Source organism: Adiantum capillus-veneris, chromosome 26, assembly GCF_014529385.1.
Source record: "Adiantum capillus-veneris isolate H3 chromosome 26, ASM1452938v2, whole genome shotgun sequence".
In the NCBI taxonomy this organism is placed as follows: Eukaryota; Viridiplantae; Streptophyta; class Polypodiopsida; order Polypodiales; family Pteridaceae; genus Adiantum; species Adiantum capillus-veneris.
This window is the reverse complement of record NC_140956.1, coordinates 73,723,108-73,743,858: the sequence shown is the minus strand read 5'-3', so window position 1 is coordinate 73,743,858 and position 20,751 is coordinate 73,723,108. Positions and strand designations below refer to the sequence as shown.

The following is a 20,751-nucleotide window of genomic DNA, read 5'->3' as shown; positions in this document are numbered from 1 at the left end:
CTCATAGAGACCAAATGTTGTCCTGAACGCAGTCTTATGGACATCTTCTGGTCTAATGCGTATCTGATGATACCCGCTCTTTAGGTCTATTCTTGTAAACAATGACGCTCCCTCAAGCCGATCAAGAATGTCATCTATCCTCGGTATGGGGAACCTGTTCTTGATCGTATTCTTATTCAAGGCGCGATAGTCAATGCACATGCGCCATGAACCATCCTTCTTCTGCACTAAGAGTACAAGCGAACAAAAAGGGGATGAACTGGGCTGAATCAGCCCCTTCTCTAAAAGCTCGTTGACCTGACCCATAATCTCTTTCTGCTGGGCTGCACTAACCCTGTATGGTGGTCTATTCGGTGGACTAGAACCTGGCACAAGATCTATAGTATGATCCTCAGGTCTCTCAGGAGGTAACTCCCCTGGCTAAGAGTCCGAAAAACAATCACTGAAACCACTCAAAAAAGTTGACCTGTCTTTATCTAAGGTAGACAAATTAGATACAACTTGAGGTACTTCTTTTGCAAAGATCAAGTACGTAGAAAGATGATTCTTTATTACAGATGAAATAGCAGAAGCAGAAACAACTGGAACAGACTTGCCTTTAAGCTTTACATCAAGGACATGAGTCTTTCCTCTATGTACAAGGGTAATCTTTTTGTTGTAAGTATCCACCATAGCATGCAACCTGTAACACCATGGGATACCCAATAACACATCACAGCCCTCAAGCGGCATAATATGAAATTCTTCCGCATCCACATAGCTCTGAATCTGTAGACGAAGCTTTCCCAGAATGGGAGTAACAGGCTTTGAATGTCTTGGGCATGCCAAACCTGCTTCGCTTGTCATACCCATCTCCTCTGCACGAATGCCCAACTTTGATGCCAATTTTGGTGATATGAAATTTGCACGGGCTCCTGGATCAAAGAAAACCAGCACTGTCTGGTCTCTAACTTTGCCCCAAGCTCTGCACAGCTCCGTGGCATCTGTGTTTGGCTGATCTCCAACCAAATCTGGAACAAGTCCTGCACTCGGCTTTGGCTTCTTCCCTTTATGGTCTGACTTGTCATCCTTATCCTGTGACTTCTTCTGTGGGCACTCATTTGCAAAGTGTCCTTCCTGTTCACAAATGTAGCATTTCTTGGCCTCCCTAAGAGCTTTCCTTTCTTGAAAAGTTTTGCCAGAAAAATGCCTTTTTTGTCCTTGTCCTCGTTCCGAAGAAGATTTAGACTGCTTCTTGGACGTATCAGCTTCTTCAGTGGAGGGCTTCTTTGTGGGAGGCTCAGAAGGCTTTGCTGCAACATTGCCCTTGGCTGAAAACTGTTTGCCCTGGGACCCTTTCTTGTGGCTATTAAATCCATCGGAATCTCCCTTCGACAGATTGCTGGCCACTCTTGCATTCTCTATCAACTGAGACATATTCATGACAGTAGTCTTTGTGCAGTAGTCCCTGATTTTCTTGGGCAATCCGCAACAGTACTTCTCAATCTGATCTGACAATGGCACAAACCTATAAGAGGTGACTGGCAACAGTGCGGCCCAAAACTGTTTATTGTACTCTTCCAAATTCGCACACTGTTTAGCATTCAACTCGTGCCATTCTGTCATCACATCCACTTCAAAAGTGTTTGTCAACCATGCAGGCGCAAAAAGCTGTTTGAATTGGACCCACGTTGTTGGGGCTTGACCTTGGTTCAACAATGCGGTCCACCATTGAAGCGCATTCCCTTTCAAGAAAGTGGCAGCCTTGCGTATCTTTGAAGATTCCGTGAAGTTGCCTCCAACATAAGCTGCATCGAATTGCTGTATGAAGGTCAAAGCCTTTAATTGGTCCTCAGTTCCTCTGAAAGTTTCAAACTTCACTCCTTGCCCACCTTCCTTGTAATCCTTAGGCTGACTCAAAGGAGCCACATTATCATAAACAGGTGCCTGCAGCAGTGGTGCTCCATGAGTGTTCATTCCAGCACTCGCATCAACTGTTTTCCCTGTCATATCTGCATTTTGTACGTATGGCTGCGAAAAACCAGCCATACCAAATTGTGTTCCAGGCACTCGAAACTGGCCATAGGCACCCTGAAAACCTGGTTGGACACCCATGTTCGTGTACATAGGGTTACCCATGCCTGTTTGCATTGTCCCGAACACATTCCCTGGCATATAACCTGTGGAAGGTCCAGCCATAGCTTGAAACACTGAACCACCTTCAAAATAACCAGGATTAGGTAATGGAAGGGTCTGACGCATAGCCTGTTCATTGCTCCCTTGACCATTCACAAACGGTTCCTGTCCAACTAAAGCAAGCTGCTTTGGATCATTGGATACCGCTAGTTGCTCAACCACATGGGCTTTCCCTCGAGCATCATGAGTCCTCTTCGCATTGGAAATCTCCTTTTCCTGCAACGGCTCAGTCATGCCCTGTGTAGGAGGCTGAAAACCCTGTGTCGGAGCCTGTAAGAATTCCTGCATCCTTGGGTTGTTAGCCAACTGCTGAAACATGTCCATGCAACAACGCAGTTGAGTTCTAAACAACCTGTCCTCTTCTTGAAGAGTTGAAGGAATTTTCTCTGTGCCATGTGAGGAAGATCCCTCTTCAGGTACTTGGTCTCTCTTCTCTGCCATAACGACAAGCTTTGTGTTGCTTTCACCCACAACAATCCACGCTGCACTTTTTGAAGAAAAAGTGACTATCCCGTCGATGGAACCATATAACCGGCCTATACAACGTAGAGGGCGGTACTATTTCAATTACCTGTTAAATTTACACAGAGCACTGAGAAGGGAAGAGAACACAGTTGCGTCCAACGACTAGAATGTCACTGCGCACACGAGACCGACACCCTGTAGGCCCCAAAGACTAGCGCCCCTTTCGGTATTTCTTTATTCAAATTAAGGTAGACGATCCGACCACTTAACACAAGCTTTCACAAAGCTGTCCAAACCTGGCGAGGGCTGAAAACGCAGTTTTTCGACCGGATTTCGACAGCATAACGGCGCAAAAACCCCTGTAGGTCAAAAACACCTGTCTAGGACGGATTCCCTCGATATCTGGAAGTTTTCTGGTGAGTTGTCACCGAAATTCAGCGGGCTGTAATTCTCTGTTTTTCACTGCCGGGAGCCCAAAAGCTTGTACACGCATCCCAAGGCTCTCACGAGGCTCCCCCGATGTTCCCTTGCAGTTTAGGTGCGAAACCCTAAACCTGCAGAAAAACACAACAGGCTGTAATTCCCTGTTTCGGATCGTTTTTAGCGGAGCGAACACGCCTACGCGTGTCCCAAGGGCTCCCGCACGCAATGGGACAGTTCCCCTGTGAATTGGACGAGTTTTCACGCGAGAAAACTCTCCAAACTCGCAATCTTTCGTGATGGAACTGTGCGTACCTGTGGGGGATTAGCAATTAGCTAATCCGGTTCCTGTTCAGAAGGCTCTTGCCTTGGCAAACACGCATAAACCCCCAGAACTGTACATAGGTCAAATGAGAAGCCCACTAGTGGGGCATAACATACTGTACGTAGTGGAGAAAGAGAGCAGTATGTAGCGTGCGGGGCATCACTCCCGTCACCATACTGTGCATAGAGGGCAAGGTAAGCATTCCATAGCTTCTGTACCTGCTACAATCCACCTGAGGCTGAAAATGGCGCCCCCTTTGTTGATATGCAGCTCGTTTTTGCCTCCCAGAGTGGCAGAATCGCTCACAGGCTGACACATCGCCCAATTTCCGAGTGTGGGCTTTCCCTGCTAAAAATATCTCAACTGGTGCGTCAGTTGACTTGGCAGCAGAGCAATAAAATGTTCCCCTTGTCATTCTAGAGCTAATGACGCGAACACATTTTCCGGTCAAAAATAGCAGTTCCCTAAATTTTAGGAGATGCTTCCATGGCGTCCCTATCGGTCTCCTGACCATCATTGAAGACTACCATTTGACCAACATCTACAATGTGGGTTAATTTACTGGCCCCTTTCAACTTATAAAGTTGGAGTGACTTGACGAGTGGCCCAAATTCCAGTTTGGCGCACACGAGCTTCCATACTCATCAGAATTCAGTGCTAACTGGCCCGTGCAGTCCCTGTTTGACCGACCTAGATCCCCGATGTGAGAAACCCATTTGGTTGCAGCCGTTTCACACTGGCCATGCAATGTCCACTTGCACCTTTTCAAGGGTTTCGGGGAAAACAAGTAAAAATAAAATAAATAAAAATATCTAGTACTTATTTACGGAAGGCAACAGGAACTTAAACCTTATTTGCTTTCACCCATTTAATTCGTCACCCACTTTACCTGTACCTTCAAGACACAACAAAGGGGAGAGGGATACAGGCTACTAGATTGCGCCTGTATGAGTAGACCGACAACAGATTGGCCCCTAACTAAGGCGCCCCTTTCGGTATTTCTTTTTTGTTCAAAAGAGGGAATAAACACTGTGGTTCCCTACAAGCTGCCCCGCACAATCTTGGCTGAATTTCAACTGTTCCGGCCCGATTTCGGCAGCATAACTGTACTAGGACCCTTCACAGTCAGTATTCCTACGCATTGAATGACTTTCCCGACGCATACGGACACTTTGCAAAACTTGGCGAGAATCTGTAGCATGCTGAATTCTCTGTTTTCAGCCCCGAAAATGCGCCAGATCACCTGCACAGCGGTCCCCTCACGTCCCCGAACCTCCTAGGGGTATAAGGGACCGTTTAGGGCCAAAACCCTAAACCTGCAAAAATACACAGCAGGCTGTAATTTACTGTTTCGGGCTCCGTTTCGTGTGCCGGTCGCATCCGTAGCAAGTCCTCGAGCTCCCGCACTTGTAGGGCTACTTGCCCTTTGAATCGGACGAGATTTCTGGCGTGAAACCTCTCCGAATTCACCTGTACCTGTGGGGGGATTAGCCGCTAGCTAATCTAGTACCTGTGCAAGAGGCTCTTGCCTCGGCAATCGCGCATGAACCCACACAACTGTACATTGGTCAAATGAAAAACCCACTAGAGGGGCATAACATACTGCCATAGGGGAGAGAGAGGGCAGTGCGTAGCGTGCAGGGCATCACTCCTGGCACCGCACTGTACATAGGAGGGAAAGCACGCACTCTATAGCTCTTAACCTGTGACAAAACCTGAAAATGAGCCTCTCCCAGCTTAAAAATCAGCGCCACTTCTTGTTGCATGAGGAAAGTGCACCAGAAGGTGCCACTTGGCACATTTACAAGCATTTTCCCGTTTCGGGGTTGCCGCCTAAAAATCTCCCAACCGGTTGCCCAGTTGACTTCACGACAGAGTAAGAAAATGTTCCCCTAGTCATTCCGGAGGTAATGACGCAAACACATTTTCAGGTCCCAAAATAGCAGTTCGCTAAATTTTAGGAGATGCTGCCTTTGTATCTATCTAGGTCATGTGACCCCCTTTGTACACTGCAGCCACACCCAGAACTGAAATGTAGCCTCTGTAGCAAAGGATTCCACTTTGGCTAGTCAATGACCCCACTTTGGCTAACCATAGTCCTTGTCCAACCTTAGTGCTCTCTTGCCCTCAGGCCTGGACTCCCTTTGGACAGTTCCACACTAGCTATGCAATGCAGGGCAGTTAGATTTCCCGAGGGGTGTTTGCAAAAAGTGAAAGTAAATAAATAATAAGAAAGAAATCAACAAAAAGGATAGATAGTAGTCACACGCTGGTGACATACCCCCCTCTTGAAATCTCAAACGTCCTCGTTTGCATCTATGTCGTACATTCTTACAGTCAACATTGATGCATTCAACACTTGTCGACACATGTACGACACATACATGCTCATTGTCAACCCTCGTGTATTCAACACCTCGTCGACACATGTATTGCCTGCGTGTGAACCCTGTCCCAATGACATAGTGGTAGCTTCGCACTCTGCCATTGCTTTGAGTCACTAACTTTCCAATGACAATGGTAGCTACACATTTTGCCACTGTCCTATAGCTGAATCTGCAAATGATGGTCCAAATACCATCGTTTCCTGTCTGCGTTCTTGGAAGATCAAAGATAAAATCCATAGCAATACTTTCCCATGGTTTATTTGGAATAGGTAGTGGTTGCAATAACCCTGGTGCCTTTTGCCTGTCAAACTTGACCTTCTGGCAAATTAGGCATTCTCGCACAAAGGCATCCACATCTCTTCTCAATGTAGGCCAGTAGAAGAATGTTTCAACCGCTTTAACTGTAGCATCGATACCACGATGCCCTGCATACGGTGGGACATGACTCTCTTCCATAACTTTGCGTCGCAATGGCTTTGTGACACACAATCTGCCATGCATCATCATGAACCCGTCTTTAAGAAGATAGTGTTCATGACGTTGTCCATCCATTAGCTGCTCGAAGACCCTTGCAAAATCTTCATCATTTGCATATTGTTCCCTCATATCATCAAGTTCATGATGATAAGGAATTGACACAGCTGAAATTTGTGGCTTCCTTGACAAGGCATGAGCCACAGTGTTCTTCTTGCCTTCCACATGCACAATCTGAAAGTGGAACATGGACAAGATATTTGCCCATCGCATATGCTTCTCAAATAATTTTGCCTGTGTCAAGAAGTATCGCAAGGTCTGATGGTCCGTTTGGACAACAAAGTCTGCACCTAGTAGGTAGTGTTTCCAACTTAAGAGCGCATGAATCACAGCCAGTAACTCTTTCTCATAGACCTGCATGGTCATCTCTGGCCCTTGCAAGATTTTACTCTCATAGGCTACTACCCTGCCATCTTGCATTAGCACTGCACCAATGCTACTACCACAGGCGTCACACTGGACCACAAATGACTTCCTAAGATCTGGCAACACAATGACTGGATCTGAAGTCATCTTTTCCTTTAAGAGATTAAAAGCGGAAATCTCTTTCTGTGTCCATCTAAAGGTGACTGCCTTCTTTTGAAGAGCATGTAAAGGTGAAGCAATCTCAACGAAATTTCGGATAAACCTTCTGTAATAGGAGCATAGTCCCAAGAAACTTCGCACATCGTGCACCGTCTTCAAATTTGGCCATGACTTGATTGCTTCAACTTTTGCAGGATCCATTTTGACACCATCCTTTGAGACAATGTGTCCCAGAAAGTGAATCTCTTCCAGAAAAAATTCACTTTTCTTTGCATTGATGAGCAACCTATGATTGCGTAGCTCTTTGAACACAATGGCCAAGTGATGCCTATGCTCCTTTTCATTCTTTGAGTAGACTATCATGTCATCAAAGAATGTACCAACAAACTGCTGGTGTGGACGGAAAATTCTGTCCATCATCCTATTGAACGTAGCAGGAGCATTTGTGAGACCAAAGGGCATCACTAAAAATTCGTAAAGGCCAAACGTTGTTCTAAAAGCAGTCTTGTGCACATCCTCTGATCTAATGCGGATCTGATGGTACCCACTCTTTAGATCTATCCTGCTAAACATAGCTGCTCCTTCTAATTTGTCTAGAATATCATCAATTCTAGGTATAGGGAACTTATTCTTGATGGTATTCTTGTTCAGTGCACGGTAGTCGATGCACATACGCCATGAGCCATCCTTTTTCTGCACCACCAACACTGGAGAATAGAATGGAGATGAACTGGGCTGAATCAGCCCCTTTTCTAACAGCTCCTGTACTTGGCCCATTATCTCTTTCTGCTGAGCCGCACTAACCCTGTACGGAGGCTTATTTGGTGGGCTACTGCATGGCACCAAATCTATCGCATGGTCCTCGGGTCTCTCTGGCGGTAATTGAGACGGTAATGAATCGGAAAAACAGTCACTATACCGTTCTAAAAACATTGACCTTTCTTTATCTAGCATAAAGAAATTTGATTCATCACAATCTGACACTTCACGTGCAAAAACCAAGTACGCAAAAAGATGCTTTTTCATTACAGAAGTAATAGCAGAAGCTGATATTGTGGGAATAGATTCCCCTTTAAGCTTTACATCCAGAATGTGAGTCTTTCCCTTGCTCTGTACAGTGATCTTTTTGTTGTAGGCATCCATGATTCCATGTACACGAAACAACCAAGGAATACCTAACAACACATCACATCCGTCCAGTGGCATGATGTAAAATTCTTCAGCATCTACATAGGACTGGATATGTAGGCGCAACTTTCCAATGATGGGTTTCACAGCCTCTGTATGGCAAGGACATGCCAAACCTGCCTCTGCTGTATACCCCATCTCTTCAGGTCTGATTCCCAACTTTGAAGCCAATTCTGGGGAAATGAAGTTGGCTTTGGCACCTACCATCTCTGGCACTAGACCAGCCATGGGCTTCTTTCCTTTCCTGTCCTCTTTGTCTTCAGAATCAGCTGGCCTTTTCTTTGTAGGACAGTTGTAAGCAATGTGGCCAGGTTGCTCACAGATGAAGCATTTGTTCTCTGACCTCAGGACCTTCTTTTGCTCTTCCGACTTGTGAGGAAAACGTCTTTTTCATTTCTTCGCTGGTTCCTTTTCTGATTCAGCCGAAGCTTTGCCTTTCCTTGCGTTGGCTGGCTCCTGAGTCCCTTTTGGAGCCTCATTGGGAACGTTCTTCTTCACTGAATTTTTCTTGGCTGATCCTTCCTTGACGCCTGTTTTGAATTCACAATCTTCTCCCTTGAGCAAACCATTGCCAGTGTTTGCTACCTCGATGAGCTGCGTCAAAGTAGTGACTTTGGTCTTCGTGCAGTACTTTCTCAATCCTTTGGGTAGGCCACAACAGTATTTTTCAATCTGTTCTGTCAATGGCACAAACCTATAGGAAGTTACTGGAAGTAGAGCTTTCCAAAACTTCCGATTGTAGTCATCCAGATTCTTGCAAGTGGCAGCATTAAGCTGGTGCCATTCTGTCATGACATTTGCTTCAAAGTCATCAGATAACCATGCTGCTGCAAAAATCTGCTTGAAGTAAATCCATGTGGACGGAGCTTCAAAGTCATCAGATAACCAATGTGCTGCAAAAATCTGCTTGAAGTAAATCCATGTGGACGGAGCTTGCCTTTGAAGCAATAAAGTTGTCCACCATTGTCCCGCATTCCCTGTCAACAAAGTGGTTGCCTTGCGGACCTTTGAAGCCTCTGTAAAGTTTCCCCCTGCATAGGCCTTGTCAAACTACTGGAGGAATGAGAGAGCCTTATTCTTGTGACATCAAACTCTGTAAAGGTCGTGAAAGTCACACCTTTGCCACCTTCTTTTTGTACAGAGCTGGCCTCTCCAGCGGCGTTAAGTTGTCATATGGAAGTGACTGAAACATGGGAACACTGTTAGGGTTCATTTGTGTCCCCTGACCGCAATTAAGTTGACTTGGAAATGCCATATTTGGCTGCTGATTTGTAATTCCAGCCATACCAAAATTTGCCTGTGGCATCCCAAATTGGCCCTGAGTGCTTTGAAACCCTGGTAGCATGCTCGTGACACCATACATGGGGTTAGGCATCATCGTTTGAGCACCCCCAAACACTGTTCCTGGCGTGTAAAACTGATTTCCAGGTGCATGACCAGCCATGCTCTGGAATACCGATCCACCTCCAAAATAGCCAGGGTGTACTGAAGGTGGTGGGAAGACTTGTTGCATAGCCTGTAGGTTGCTTCCCTGCCCATTAGAACCAGCTATAGGCTGTTGAAAATTGGCTGGCTGAACTGGTACAGCTTGAAAGACCGGCATCTCAACCACCTGTTCTTGCACCTTAGGCACAGGTTGTGGAGACTGCATGTTCTCCGTCAAGTGTACAGGTGTTTCCATTGACTCTGCAATATGAATCACCTGTACTCGAGCCTTAACAGGCTTTTGAATATGATCCAGTGACCCAACTTGCTGAGACGGAAGAGAAGGTTGCAGAAAGGCTAAAAACCTCGGGTTCTGCATTACTTGTGTGAACATAGCCACAGCAATAGCCAACTGGGTCCTGAATATATCATCATCCGTCTGTGGTGGTCTTGAAGACTCACCCACTTCATGTGTCTGTTGACCCTATGAAGAGGAAACCTCTTCAGTCACATCATCTGGTCTGTCAGCCATAATTGCAATTTCTTGTGTCTGGTCTATGATCCCCTGTGTCTTCAAGCCCAAACTGACCAAGGCTCACTTCTATGGGAAAAAGTAATTTAATCCCGTCGATGGAACCATGAAACCGGCTTGTTCAATCCAAAAAGGGTGGTAGACTTTAGACTTAAACCTTATTTGCTTTCACCCATTTAATTCGTCACCCACTTTACTTGTACTTTCAAGACACAACAAAGGGGAGAGGGATACAGGCTGCTAGATTGCGCCTGTATGAGTAGACCGACAACAGATTGGTCCCTAACTTAGGCGCCCCTTTCGGTATTTCTTTATTGTTCAAAAGAGGGAATAAACGCTGTGGTTCCCTACAAGCTGCCCCGCACAATCTTGGCTGAATTTCAACTGTTCCGGCCTGATTTCGGCAGCATAACTGTACTAGGACCCTTCACAGTCAGTATTCCCACGCATTGAATGACTTTCCCGACGCATACGGGCACTTTGCAAAACATGGCGAGAATCTGGAGCACGCTGAATTCTCTGTTTTCAGCCCCGAAAATGCGCCAGATCACCTGCACAGCGGTCCCCTCGCGTCCCAGAACCTCCTGGGGGTATTAGGGACCATTTAGGGCTAAAACCCTAAACCTGCAAAAATACACAGCAGGCTGTAATTTACTGTTTCAGGCTCCGTTTCGCGTGCCGGTCGCATCCGTAGCAAGTCCTCGAGCTCCCGCATCTGTAGGGCTACTTGCCCTTTGAATCGGACGAGATTTCTGGCGTGAAACCTCTCCGAATTCACCTGTACTTGCGGGGGGATTAGCCGCTAGCTAATCCAGTACCTGTGCAAGGGACCGTTTAGGGCCAAAACCCTAAACCTGCAAAAATACACAGCAGGCTGTAATTTACTGTTTCGGGCTCCGTTTCGCGTGCCGGTCGCATCCGTAGCAAGTCCTCGAGCTCCCGCACTTGTAGGGCTACTTGCCCTTTGAATCGGACGAGATTTCTGGCGTGAAACCTCTCCGAATTCACCTGTACCTGCGGGGGGATTAGCCGCTAGCTAATCCAGTACCTGTGCAAGAGGCTCTTGCCTCGGCAATCGCGCATGAACCCACACAACTGTACATTGGTCAAATGAAAAGCCCACTAGAGGGGCATAACATACTGCTATAGGGGAGAGAGAGGGTAGTGCGTAGCGTGCAGGGCATCACTCCTGGCACCGCACTGTACATAGGAGGGAAAGCACGCACTCTATAGCTCTTAACCTGTGACAAAACCTGAAAACGAGCCTCTCCCAGCTTAAAAATCAGCGCCACTTCTTGTTGCATGAGGAAAGTGCACCAGAAGGTGCCACTTGGCACATTTACAAGCATTTTCCCGTTTCGGGGTTGCCGCCTAAAAATCTCCCAACCGGTTGCCTAGTTGACTTCACGACAGAGTAAGAAAATGTTCCCCTAGTCATTCCGGAGGTAATGACGCAAACACATTTTCAGGTCCCAAAATAGAAGTTCCCTAAATTTTAGGAGATGCTGCCATTGTATCTTTCTAGGTCATGTGACCCCCTTTGTACACTGCAGCCACACCCAGAACTGAAATGTAGCCTCTGTAGCAAAGGATTCCACTTTGGCTAGTCAATGACCCCACTTTGGCTAACCATAGTCCTTGTCCAACCTTAGTGCTCTCTTGCCCTCAGGCCTGGACTCCCTCTGGATAGTTCCACACTAGCTATGCAATGCAGGGCAGTTAGATTTCCCGAGGGGTGTTTCCAAAAAGTGAAAGTAAATAAATAATAAGAAAGAAATCAACAAAAAGGATAGATAGTAGTCACACGCTGGTGACAACCAAGGTTGTTTCCGTACGTACGTACGGTATGGTTCCGTACCGTACGGTACGTCCGTACGGTTTCCGTACGTACCAAAAAAAAAAAAACTCTGAAAAAATAAAATTGTGGAAAAAAAAAATCACCAACGGTGCCTTTTCCTCGTGGTCGGGTTAGGTGGGCGAGGGCTTTAATAAGTCCACCTATCTTATACTGGTTATTATCACAACAGAGAATCAGAGAGTAGAACAGAGTCTTTGCACAGTGTCTGCACAGAGACCAAGGAAGGATTTGCCGCCACCGATAAGGTTCTTTCTCCCTCCCTCCCTCCCTCCCTCTCTTTGTGTTTGGAGTCTGCAAGGAGGCACTCTAGAGTCCTGACCTCGTGAAAGATTGTAAGTTTTGTATTCAACTTGGAAGTGTGCGTTAATTGTGTTGCAGAGTTATCTAGCGGTTACTTAACTTGTGGGGTGATTTTAAGTGTTTTTTGAAAGTTGTGGTTATGTTTAAGTATTGTGCAGTGTTTTTAAACTAGATAGGTTGTATATAAATTTGAAATTCTTTGTATTTTTAGCTTCTAAAAAATATACTATGAATTTTACGTACCTTATGGCCCAATCAATACGGTACAACGTACAGTACGTACCGAACACGTACCGAATACTACGTACCTTACAACCTTGGTTGTCCCTCACTTTGAAAAGGAGGGGATGTTACATGACACATCCAGCCCTACGTGACACATCCAGCCCTATGTGTCCGTGGACAAGCTACAGCATGATCAGGGTTCACTCAATCCAATTAGTATAGATTAGAAGTGATCTGGCACTTTTGTGAGTCTATTCGTAGACCGTGCATGCCCAGTCACTTAGCATAGATGCATATCCTTTGGTTGCACACAGCATGATCATCAGTATTCCCTTCAGAATCCATCAGATTCAGTCATGGAAATTTTCTAGTGCATTTAGCCTATTTTTTCTAATTTTGGTATTTTTCACTTATTATTTTTAAGTGACTTTCCAACAAAAGTAGGTAGGGCAATTTTGCTAAGTTAATATATAAGCAAACCCAAGTTAGCACTTCCTGGCAGAAGAGGCAGCAGGAGCACATGCTCAACAGACACCTTCTCAGCAGAACCCCAGCAGTACCATTGGCGTTTTTGGTTCCCCCCACCTTCGCCACACATCAGCCCATCGTTTTCAGTTTTCATCATCGCATGCATACCTAGCGTTGCAGATTTCTCTCATCACCAACACCTCCAATTGCTAGCGTTTCCAATTTCAGCCCATCAGCGTTTTTGGATTCCATCAGCGATTCCAGACAGCCTAGCGTTTTTGCTAAGGATACAGAGCAGCCTCAGCGATTTGGTTTCCAGCCATTCCGAAGCGGTTGCAGCAGCGTTTTTCAGCAGTCTCCATAGCAGACAATTCAGCCCTAGTTGGATGCAGAAGAACCCCCATTTTCAGCCATAAAAACGCAGCCAAAACAGTCATTTTCAGCCACCGAAACAGTCCCGAAATTCAGCAGATAGAAGACCACAGATTTCAGCCCTAAAGTCATCGTTGTCACCAGTGTTGTCATCATCACCGTCGTCATCACCGACATAGTCCCAAGTTGCATCAGTCCATTGCATTGTCATTGTACCACTTTGTGCAATCAATAGTAGACCACTCTCGCCGACGAGAGTGGGGCCTTCGGAGGAGGGTTTTACAACGTCTCCGGTGTCGTATCTCTCTTCTCTCTCTACCTCTCAGTCTCATACACGCACACACAGTGTCCATTCACTTTGTTGTGATCATAGCACTATCCATTAAGAACGGAAGGCTCTCCCTTCCATAAGAACTAAAAGGAACCTTGAGCACAGTTCGGAGCACTCATCTTGAGCAAAGCGCAAACAATCATTCCGCTGCACCTAAGAGGAGAACTTCCTGGGATCAAATCAATTGTATGATCCTCAGGTCGAGAAGGTGGGAGTTCATCTGCAAAACAATCTTCAAAACTTTCTAGTAACTTAATTCTTTTTTGCTCTAAAGAGGAAGAAAGTTGTGAAGCAGACACATTTCTCTCCCTTGCAAAAATTAAGTACGTTGAAACACACTTTTTCATTACTTTCTTGATTGCAATGTGATTGGCGATGGGGATACGCCACTCACCTGCATCTGCAAGTACAAGATATTGCTTTCCTTTATGATCAAAGAATAAAGTTTTCTGAACATAGTTAGGAATGGGATGCATCTTGTAGTGCCAAGGCATTTCCAAGATAACATCACACCCTTAAAGTGGAGCTAGTAAGAAAGACTCTTGATTTTTGTAGTTGTCGACCTCTAAATTCAGCTTTCCTATGATTGGAGTTAAAGTGGAGTTCTGCCCTTTGAAAGAAAGTTGTGCTTGAATAGAAACTCCAAAACAGTTGGGCTGTAAATTCAGGTCATCAGCTAGCTTTGTAGAGATGAAATTGTCTGTACTATGAGGATCAAACAGAATAAGAGCCCGTTGGTTGTTGATGATACCCCATGCTTTAAGAAGAGCTCTTTCTTTTCCATCCTTGGTTGTATTGCCCTGTACATCTGGGACTGCATTGGAAGAAGGTGGGTTTTGGTAGGGCAATCACCCTTCATATGTCCAATTTGTCCACACTTGAAGCATCTTCCATTGCTGATGTAGGTTCTCAATTCAGCAGGAGAGAGAGATTTCCCTTTCTTGGGCTGATTTGGCTTTGCTTCTGCATTGGAGGCGGTTCTCTTCTTCTTTTGAGAAGAAGAAGTAGAGGTAGGCTGTTCATGGAGAGCCTTCTGCTTGGCATGATAGGTGCTTTGCTCCATCTTCCTGGGAGTACCCTTGTCATGTATTCCATCAACAATGCGAGCCGATTCCATAAGTTACCTCGAGGATAAAGCTTCATAGCCTTTTGCAAGGCTTCATGCAATACTGCTTCAAACTTGCGCATCTTCTCCGAATCTTCAATCTTTTTGAATGGGGTGACTCTCAAGAGAACATCCCAAAACCTATCCACGTAGCTGGGAACAGTGTCATTCTCTGACTGTGAGAGTCGTATCCATTCTTTCTTTACTTCTTCCTCATAGTCTGGAGGAAGGAACTGTGCGTAGAACTCCTTCTTGAAAGCAGTCCAATCTTGGGGTTTGCGTTTTTCTAGGATTAGGGTTAACCGCCAACTGCTGGCGGTGCCTTTTAGGTACATACTGACATGGTGAAGCTTGGAGCTTTCTTTAAAGTTCCCTTCTGCAAATGCAACTTCAAATTGGCGGATGAAAGCCAAAGCTGTCATTATCACGCCGTCCATTGTAGGTGTCGAATTTTACATCTTTGTCACCTGACTTAAATGTTTTCTGCTTGTGGTGCTTCCTCTTATGGTGCTCCTTCTTTCTATGCTTAGACTCCTTGTGGACATGAGCATGAAAGAAAACTGAGGAGAATCAGGAGGATCCTGCTCTTGAACCTTTGGATTAAACCGTACATGTCGTTTTGGAGGTTTCCTCTATCTCTCGTGCATGCAGGAGGTTCCAATTAAAGGATCTTTCTTTGGTTCTTGCGTCTATGGGTTCTTCGGGATTTCTCCCGACCCCATCGGCACTTTCTCCTTCCCTTTCTCAAGGGTATGGAGAATCTTCTGGACTTCTGGATGAGAGAGAGCTTTTTGCAACTCTGCCACCTGCTGTTGAAGGATAGAGAACTCTATCTCACATCCTTCCATTTCTGCAGTCTGCCAAGAGTCGTCAATCGCTTAAGAAAGAGAGAGATGACCTTGCTCTGATACCACTGTCACAAAAATACGGAAGTGTAAACTAACTTTTAATTTTGCTTCAAATACTCAAGAGAATTGGAGAGAGAGAGAGAGAGAGAGAGAGAGAGAGAGAGAGAGAGAGAGAGAGAGAGAGAGAGAGCTTGACACTTCATTGGGGACCAGAAGGTGGGTTGGTTCCCCCCCATAAAGAGAATATCTTTATTACTAAGGGAGAATCTTTACAAGCACAGGAACGGGGCAAAAGTCAGTCCCCTATTCTCTCTTTTTGCTTCTAATTGAGAGAGTGAGAGAACTACTCTCTGAATAATGGGAGGATTTTTTCTCTGTTGCGAGATTTTGGGAAGCTCTCGTAAACGAGAGTCTATCTTCCTTAAAATATTTTAATTGACTTATCCGAAGGCCGTAAATATTTAAAGGAAGATAGACTCTCGTTTACGAGAGCTTCCCACAATCTTGCACTGGAGGGAAAATCCTCCTAGTATTCAGAGAGTAGTTCTCTCACTCTCTCAGTCAAAAGCAGAAAAGAAAGAATAGGGGACATGCTTTTGCCCTATTCTCGTGCTTGTAAAGATTCTCCCTTAGTAATAAAGATATTCTCTTTATGGGGGGGGGGGCAACCCATCTTCTGGTCCCCAATAAAGTGCCAAGCTCTCTCTCTCCCCCCAATTTGCTCGAGTATTTGAAGTACAATTAAAAGCTAGTTTACGCTTTCGTATTTTTGTGACACACATAGCCCGTGCCATACTCTCCTATCCGTCTCACCATTGCTTTCCAATACTCCGACCTATTTTGATCACACTTGGAAGAGGTTAGTATCATTATTCATAGTTTAAACTTTCCAGATCAAAGTGGCAGAAACGAAGACAATGGAAGAAATGAGAGAGAAGATCGATAAAGCTTACCGAGCCGTGACAAATGGGATATGGTCGTGATAAAAGAATCGGGCGGTATCCACCTCTTCCTTCTTCTTTGGGTCCCAAGAGGTGGCAAGGGTCCTTTGGTGATGAATCGGATCGGATGAAGACCCACTGACACCGGGTAGAGTGGACGAAGGGAAAATGAGGGTCTTTGGGTCGATAGCTTTGAATTGCCGATCCTTTTCCTCAAGCTCCTTCATCTTCTTGGCGCTTACGTTGGTGCAAAATCTACCTCACGCCCCGACACTCGAAGAAAGTGTGCCCCTTGCATGCCCATGTGCGAGCACCTCTCGTCGCCGAGATTCCCTTCAAAGTCACTTCATCCACTACTGTTGAAAATCGCTGAAAATCGCTTCCCTTAAAATCTCAAAAAACTGCCCGTTTTTGAATGTTGGCTGGAAAACTGGCCATTGAACGACATCCAACCCTCTGGCCATCCTACGATCGTTTTGGCAGTTCCTGTGTTCCGACTGCTCCTCCGTTTTCCGACCTGTTCCGCCAGTGCCGTTCCGGTATCAGACACCCATCCGAAACGCCCAAACGTTCTGAGATGCACCCAAGCATCGCCAGAATGCCATTTCGGCGTTCTAGGCTCCTAGGAACGCGTTCCCCGGCAACTCTGAGCTCCAGTGTAATAACCTGGACACTCCAAGACAAAGACTTAGTGCAACACACGTAAGAAACTGCACACAACTGAACCGAAATTGCAAATGGGAGAGAGAGAGTGTCACAGAACTGGAAGTGCTTAAATACTTCAAACAAGGTATGGAAAAATACTTAGAAAATAATGTAGAGAGAGAACACGGCACTAGGGACCAAAAGATGGCGTGGTCCTCTCTCTTGAGATTTTCTATTAGTACTGAACTTTCCTATTAGCAATTTAGCTGAACTGCTTTTGGGATTTGTCAGAGTGCTGAAATTTGTGTGGACAGCCACTATTGCACTTGTCCGAGTGCGGCTATTCCCCACAGGGATGCACACAAGCTCTTATAGTTGCCGTCCACCTTCACCGCGGGCTTTGTAGTCTCTGCACGGCTCTGTTTACAACCGAGGCTCAGCCTCGTATATAAAGACCCTTGTAAAAAGCAACTTTTTTTAAAGCACCGCCGAAAACAAGGCTCAAAAAGTCTTTTGCTTTGTTTTTAAAAGCTTCAAAGTCAATTGCTTTTCTAATTGGTTCCCAAAATCTTTCCAAAGTTGACTACTAAAGAACTGGCATCCAAAAGCTGTCTTTGTATGTGAAACTAACACATCTCACTATCAGACACATGCATCAGGAATGCTTTTTTTGTTCAAGCCATGCACATCCACTTACCACTCTCAATAATTCGGCTTCAATGACTAAATTAAAAATGAAGGCACTTTTTTTTCCACTGGGGTTTCTCCCTTTATCTCAACATTTTCTTCAGGTTTTCAACAGAGAAGTCTCATTATCAACCAACATGGAAGGATTCTAGTTTATGGGGTAAAAAATGTCCTCTGGCTGAGCATCTCAAGATGATTGGGTTAAAAATAAATAAACTCTCATCAGTATGAATGGGTCAGATTCAGGAGGTGGGAAGGTGAACTTTCATCCCGAATGGAAATGGGTCAGTGATAAAGTCTTTAATATTTTCCTAATAGATGTTTTTTCGGAAGTCCTAATTGGGATGCATCTTGATGCACCAAATTTTTCATGATTTTTCTAATCTTCTAATTGATTAATTGTCTATTCAAGTCTGATTTCTTTAAACAGTTCATACCTGAAAGAGGTTTTAAAGTTAACAGGGTATGATAGTTTTTTAATCTTCTAATTGATGATTGAGTATCTATATTGGGAAGATTTTATGAACTTTTTTAATTTGAAAAATTTACAGCTGCGGTGAGGAAAGAAATACAAGATGAGACAGATAGAGTGACTGGGAGAAGTAAGCAGATTTCTCCGGTTCCCATTCACTTGAGCATTTATTCACCACATGGTGAGTTGGCTGCTAACTTTATGTGTTCATGTTCAGACCTTTCATGGTGGTAGCTGTTTCAAAGATTTTGTTTTGCAATTTTCGAAGGGCGTATCTGCCATACTGCTGTAGAAATCATGCAGCCCTGCATTTGAAAATCTTTGCTGTTTCCTTCTACTGTAGAATTTCTTACTCTAGACTTTGTTCATTATTTTTTTTGTTCTTGCAGTTGTCAACTTGACTCTGATTGACCTGCCAGGCTTAACTAAAGTTGCTGTCGGTAAAATATTTCTCTCTTACTTTGCACCAAATATTGATAAGTTTTTCTTCAAAGAAGATGATGCAAGGAGGCACTTTGTGCAGAAGGACAGCCTGAAAGCATTGTAGCAGATATTGAGAATATGGTGCGCTTGTATGTTGACAAGGTATGCAGGGTGTACTTTGTGGAATAACTTTTCTACATAGATTACTGGCGAGCAATGCAAGGGACTCACTTTAGATGCACCACTTAATCTTTATGTCTCTGCTTACTAGTGTTTGGCTGTTGGTTGTGGGTTGGCACTGTCAGGTTGGGCCCTTGACACGGTTAGGAGTTGCTCCCGATACTGCCCTACATTTGTTCATTTTTACAAGTATTATTATTATTGCCATGTCGTGGGCTGTCCATCCTTGTCATGGAGGCTGCCTGACCTCTCCACTTGGCAGTATTTATGGGCATCACTGTCCATGTTGTCCCTTCTTCAAGTCTTCCCAAGCAGCCTGGACGCCTATAGAGCTTGTTACTTTCAAGTTTCTGCTTACCTGCCACCGTTTTGCTCAGCATTGATGCATGGCCTCGACTCCTTCTCCCATGATCCAGTATTCCCTTTTGAGGTCCATGCTTGGGGCTAATAGTGCATTCGCTGAGCAGAAACTTGGCCGTGATGTATGCCTAATCTGCGAGCTTCTGTTACTTTTTGACTGTCAGTGGAATTTGGCTGTGTCGACATGATGTCATGAATTTTTCTGGTGCTGGGCCAATAATCCGGGAGTGAGGCATCCTTCTAAGAATGTAGAGGATATTGATTGCTCTTATTTATTAGTGTTGATTTTCGTTTTTGCAGCCAAACACAATAATTCTGGCCATTTCCCCGGCAAATCAGGATATTGCTACTTCTGATGCTATCAAGCTAGCTCGAGAAGTTGATCCGACAGGTAAAGCTTCTTTTACTACATGCGACACTCAGCCATGGGAGTTTTAATTTGTATTAATGTCATGCAGCTGTTTTGTAGCACAACTTTATCGCACGTAGTTATCTGTGAAAGGATTTTATACAATGACGCGGAATGTTTTAATTAATATTACGAAGAGCGAGAGTTTTGTTGTCCTCTTCTAGGGGTTTCTTGAGCTTGCTTTCTTGGATGCCGTTAATTTTTTGGGAGAGAGGGGGTTGCTTAGTGAAGTAAAAGGCATCTCCTTCAAGGCATCAGGGAAGAAGCATCTAAAGACCATCGAAAATCATGCAAATTAGTTGGGAGAAAATCAAGAGTGACACAAAAGAAGCCATATTCTATATTCTTCACATCGTATGTTCTCTCAATTACTATGTATTTTTTCCCATATTTTTCATCTTTTTAATTGAGATAGTGTTATTGCTACGAAGATTCATGCACATGACATAACACAAGCGTACAATGACGTAGAACAAGCAAAGGAACACATATGAATCTCTCCAAGCCATTAAGCCAATATGAGCCAAGCTTTGGAAGCTAGCAACATTTGGGCCAAGCCTCATCAGCAACAATTGGTGTTCCAAACCAAAGCCTAACCTTCCTGGTGTCTTGGGTGAAGCTGCCAAGGGACCAAAGTCGAGTTTAGTGATCAAAAATTGAATGCTCACAATGAGCCAATGATCTTCATTATAGGACTTCTTAACATGGCTTAAGAACCTCCCTTCACTTGAGGGTGTGTTCACATGTAGTGCCAAGCCTTCAATGCGGTGACCTCGTAGATTTTGGCGATGCGCTTATTTTTATAGCCCTTGAGCTTAGTAAAACAACTTCCTAAAAGCAAGTGAATTGCAATAATAGCATGTTTCTCTAAATGCATCAACGCAGAGATTAATTGCGAGGAACATGCGTGATGTACAAAGTATCTGCATGAAGAGAGTCCCTACGCTGTCATGTCAGCCTAGCATAGCATATTGCTCTAAATGCATCGACATAGAGATTAATTGCAAAAAGCATGCGTGATTTATAAAGCATTTGTGTGGAGAGAGTAGTCTGTTAGGTCAGATTGTCATGTTAGCAGTCGATGACCCATAAGCAATCGACAGCCCACAAGCTGGCCAAACAAGAGTCTCACTTGGAAAGGTGGATGCCAT

The 20,751-nt window shown here is 44.7% G+C and overlaps 1 protein-coding gene across 1 annotated transcript in view; it reads left to right on the top strand.

Annotated features, from left to right (window-relative positions):
* Positions 1 to 20,751, top strand: part of LOC147423656 (phragmoplastin DRP1E-like) — a 63,101-nt gene that overhangs the window by 19,775 nt on the left and 22,575 nt on the right. Inside the window, exons 4-7 of the mRNA XM_086501759.1 lie at positions 18,308 to 18,409; positions 18,618 to 18,668; positions 18,752 to 18,813; positions 19,492 to 19,582. Coding sequence (XP_086357885.1) covers positions 18,308 to 18,409; positions 18,618 to 18,668; positions 18,752 to 18,813; positions 19,492 to 19,582 — 306 coding nt within the window. The remainder of the gene's footprint in view (positions 1 to 18,307; positions 18,410 to 18,617; positions 18,669 to 18,751; positions 18,814 to 19,491; positions 19,583 to 20,751) is intronic.